Genomic DNA, 4586 nt, shown 5'->3' with positions numbered 1-4586 from the left:
TTCTTTCCATCAATCGACCTTTTACACGACCAAGACCAAATCGACCAGCCTTCCATCTCTGCTTTTCCCTTGAGAAAAGTGCAGCAGATGTCCAATTCAAAAGAGTATAGTAATCTCTTTCTATGAATCGTTTTTCATGGACAACACGGTCAACATAAACAAGCTGCAAGTGAAAACAGGATTATGACTGGAAAATGGCAGGTTTTAAAACCATAATAACTAACAATAAATGTAACCCATAAGATTTGTACCATTAGAAACAGGAGAGGTCCACCAAAGTGATTCTTCTTCCCCTTCTTGACCCAATCCTTTGTGTTATACCGCAAACTCGCCATGACAAATTGACACCAATCAAGCTGACCAATGGCAGACACATTCCTCAACGATTTTAGTACATGGTGATTGACGAACGGCTTATGATTGTTGCACATTAACAAAGACACAGCAAGCACCACAAAATTAATCTTAAATTGATCACTGTAATCATCATGACAAATAATATGCTCTACAAGGGTCTTGATATCTACTTGACCATCAACATGAAATTGAGCTTTCCAATGCGCGTAAAACGCATCACATTCTGCATCTTCATCACTACAGCATGAAAGTAAAACAGGTTTTCCTCTAATTGGGAGGCCAACAACATCATAAATACAAGAAGCAGAAACACGAAAGCGCTGTTTATCAGGTAGAATGATGAAATCCGAATACGGGTTGTAGTTCTCAATTAACCAATAACCAAGGCGTAAAGGAAGCCTTGTAACCCTTAGCCAAAACAATGAAGAAAAACCAATCTCTTCCAGAGCACACCATTGGTTGTAATCAAGGTATCGAAGGACATCAACAAAACTTTAAGGTGACATCCGGGTGGTAATACGGGAGAACGTTGGAGTAGGATCATCAACAGTAGGACTGAGGTTGTTCAACCTCGGAGAAATACGGCGTGTAACAGTTCCAGGATCGCCTTTGCGCTTCAATAACTGAAAGTAGTTTTGCATGTAATATTAATCAGTTCTGTTGTGTTGTACACGTTTCACGAAGAAATGTCCTATCAGTTTTATTGAAATGTACATGATCTACAACAATAATGTGCACGCAATTATGACCTTTTGCATGTGGTCTTAAATTGATGCTACTTACGTTAAAAGTACTTTAAGTTCAACAAAAATTCAAAAAAGCACAAATTAGATCAAACTAAAAAACAACAAACAAATCGAAATGTATAAGCAAGTTACGAAATCAACAAACAATGCGACAAATACAAATTCCGATAGCATGCAAATGAAAACACAAATTTCGATTTTAAAAACAATACTGAACTCAAAATTCATCAATAAAATGAATAATCCGGCAAAATGAACATAAGAAACATTAATTTAGATTACAGTAGAGTTACATAAATTAAGGACGAAATCGAGAAAAGCTAGAAGCTAAACAGTACTCACCTTCATGACGAAATAGGTAAGAGAAAATCCAACAGAAAGACGAAAATGCAACTCCACAGAGAATAAGGAGAGAGAAATAGTTGAAAGCTTAACAAAGAAGGTCGAAATCCATGGTTGAAAGCTTAACGAAGAAGCGCGAGGTAAATTTCAGTGAAAAAGAAAGACAAAGCCCTCAAGTTTTGGTAAAGCAGCGCACGTTATAGGCCCTTAGATTAGCCGCGTTAGACAAGATCCAACGACTCACGCGCGTTCTCACGGTTCTCACGCTTGTGCCATTCTCATATGATCCGAAATCTAATAATAATAATAATAATAATAATAATAATAATAATAATAATAATAATAATAATAATAATAATAATAATAATAATAATAATAATAATAATAATAATAATAATAATAATAATAATAATAATAATAATAATAATAATAATATAATAATAATAATAATAATAATAATAATAATAATAATAATAATAATAATAATAATAATAATAATAATAATAATAATAATAATAATAATAATAATAATAATAATAATAATAATAATAATAATAATAATAATAATAATAATACTAATACTAATACTAATACTAATACTAATACTAATACTAATACTAATACTAATAATAATAATAATAATAATACTAATAATAATACTAATAATAATAATAATAATAATAATAATAATAATAATAATAATAATAATAATAATAATAATAATAATAATAATAATAATAATAATAATAATAATAATAATAATAATAATAATAATAATAATAATAATAATAATAATAATAATAGTCAGGAAGGGTAAATTCCAGGTCAGTGAGGCTTACCACTGGTTCAGAGATAAGGGGGAGACAGTCTACTGGTATAAATCTTTGCAGGGGAATGTTATTGTCCCTAAGCATAGGATCTGTGCCATCTTAGCTGCTTCTAAACATCTACCCATGGTTGATCTACTTATTAGCAGGGGCTTGCTCTTGATAAACAGATGTGTTCTTTGTCAGGCAGCTGCAGAGAGTCATGACCATCTCTTTTTCAGTTGTACTTTCTCTCAGGAAGTCTGGAATGCTTTACTTCAGTGGATGCATCTTTGCAGTCGTTCTGATAATCTCTGGACTGAACTCCATTGGATGGCACAAACTAAGGGTCAGCGACATTGGAAGAATATGTGGCGAAAAACTTGTCTTGCTGTTGCTGTCTATTACTTATGGCAGGAGAGAAATCAAAGAATATTTACGGGGCATCAGCACTCTACTGCATTTCTTCTCAGTCAGATTCAATTTACTGTTAAACATCGTCTATTAGCTTGTAGTTCTCTTCCTAGTTGTCTTGTTGCTCATCTTGCTTAAGGCTTTAGCCTTTTAGTGGATAGCTTTGTAAGTTTTTATCCTCTTTCTAATAAAATGAGGTATATCTTCTTGCAAAAAAAATAATAATAATAATAATAATAATAATAATAATATAATTACATATTTCCTAATTGGTTCCTTATAACCTTAACCTACTAATATAAATAGATGGTAAGCCTCAACAATAGTCTTTATTATTCATCAAATCTAAAAATAATTCATGAAAGAGAGAGAGGGAGATTTAGAAGGGAGAAAAGGGAAGAACTCAGCTTTTATTATCGTCTCAAGGTAAGACCGTCTTATAATTTAATGTATCGGTTTTCTAACTTATATAACTCGTAATATAGACCGCCTCTAGACTAGCTAAGACCGTGACCTTGACCGTGGGACACCAGGGGGTGGCCAGACCCACGTTGGACCGTCATTGACCGTCGGGAAGGGGGTGTTTGACTGGGGTTTTGTGGTGGTGTTTGTCGGGGTAAAACAATACAAAAGACTCGGTTTTGACCCTTGTTTCTTGTGACCCAGACCTGACTGGGACTTAGGTTGAGACTAGGGGTGAGATTCGACCATGGGGGAGGTGTCGTGGTGGTTGCAGGTGGTTGTTTGTGGTGGTGGCAGTCGGAAAACGCGAAAATAGGGGACGGGCTATAGTTGTTGTTGGTGTCGGTTCTTGGTGGTTGTTGTGGTGTCGCAGAAGGTTTGAGAGGAAGAGGGACTACCCCTAGAACCACCGTTGGTCAGTGGTGGTGATGGTGGTGGCCAGATGTGGTGTGGTGTTGGTGTTGTGTTTGGGTTGTGTCGGGTTTTGGGGGTCTGTTTAGGGCGTGGTTTTGTGGCCTGGTTAGGACGGTTTAGGGGGTGATTGGTGGTTGTCGGGATGCGGCATGTTGCGGGCTTGAGATGGCAGGTTATGGTGGTGTCATAGGTGGTTGGTGGTGTCGGGAAAAGGTGGTTAACGGATGGGTGTTGGACACGGTTTCGTCGTAAGTACGGGGTTGGTGTTTGTGGCTTGCTTTCACGTGTTTCACGTGTGAATGGGTTGGGTGAATGATTTTTATTTAATTATTGAGACGGATTTTTACGTAATAATCTATACGAAAAATAATTAATATAATTAAATTATAATGAATAATGAATAATTGGTTATATAAATATTAAATTATTTTATATAATTAGTTTAATTAGTAATTGTAATTATTATTATTTATTTAGGTGACGGAATTGTTGAGAAGCATTATTTATTTGGATTGCTATAATTGAAATATTGCTGATCAGGTAGGTTAACTACTCAACTTTACTATATTGGTAATTGGAGAATTGTTGGAAGATGGATTGTTGTTGTAATTGTTGTCTTTAGCATATCGTCGTAATTGTTGTCTTGAGCATATTGATATCAATGTTGTCTTATGATCATATTATTATCTTGTTGGTTGGTTATCTGTTGTTGATTGGTTATTAAAGCGAATGGCATTGAGATTGGCATTGCTATTGAGATTATTTGGTCGGTCAGGCACGGGGATGTGCAAGTGTCGTGGTCCTGTACGTATGATGGTCGGACAGGCATGGTGGCATGAGGAGTGGGCCATGGTCCTAAGTAGTACACCGTGTGGTGTCGTGTGTGGCGTGTTTGGTTGAGGCGTGTGATGGTTCCACGGCTGAGCCGTGTGCGTGTGTGTGATGGACTTGGTTTGAGCCTTTATCGTATCATATTGTATTTATTGTTTAGTTTTCCTACTCAACCTCGCATTTGACAGTGTATTCGTGAACATCTGTGATGAAC

The 4586-nt window shown here is 35.5% G+C and overlaps 1 protein-coding gene across 1 annotated transcript; it reads left to right on the top strand.

Moving 5' to 3' along the window:
* The first annotated feature begins 1555 nt into the window (after positions 1-1555).
* On the top strand, positions 1556-2803 carry LOC141608112 (uncharacterized). Its single transcript, XM_074427464.1, has 2 exons — positions 1556-1585; positions 2336-2803. Exons 1-2 carry the CDS (start codon positions 1556-1558, stop codon positions 2801-2803), a joined length of 498 nt encoding a protein of 165 aa, XP_074283565.1.
* Positions 2804-4586: the final 1783 nt, after the last annotated feature.

Source organism: Silene latifolia, chromosome 10, assembly GCF_048544455.1.
Source record: "Silene latifolia isolate original U9 population chromosome 10, ASM4854445v1, whole genome shotgun sequence".
In the NCBI taxonomy this organism is placed as follows: Eukaryota; Viridiplantae; Streptophyta; class Magnoliopsida; order Caryophyllales; family Caryophyllaceae; genus Silene; species Silene latifolia.
Note: the sequence above shows the minus strand (reverse complement) of the source record. Positions and strands in the feature narration are given on the sequence as shown.

What these genes read in the sequence shown, in the direction of transcription:
- LOC141608112 (XM_074427464.1), top strand. Translation starts at nt 1,556, where the DNA reads ATGGTTGAAAGCTTAACGAAGAAGCGCGAG. An exon ending in GCTTAACGAAGAAGCGCGAG is followed by an intron (nt 1,586 to 2,335) that starts GTAAATTTCAGT and finishes AAATCTTTGCAG; the next exon opens with GGGAATGTTATTGTCCCTAA.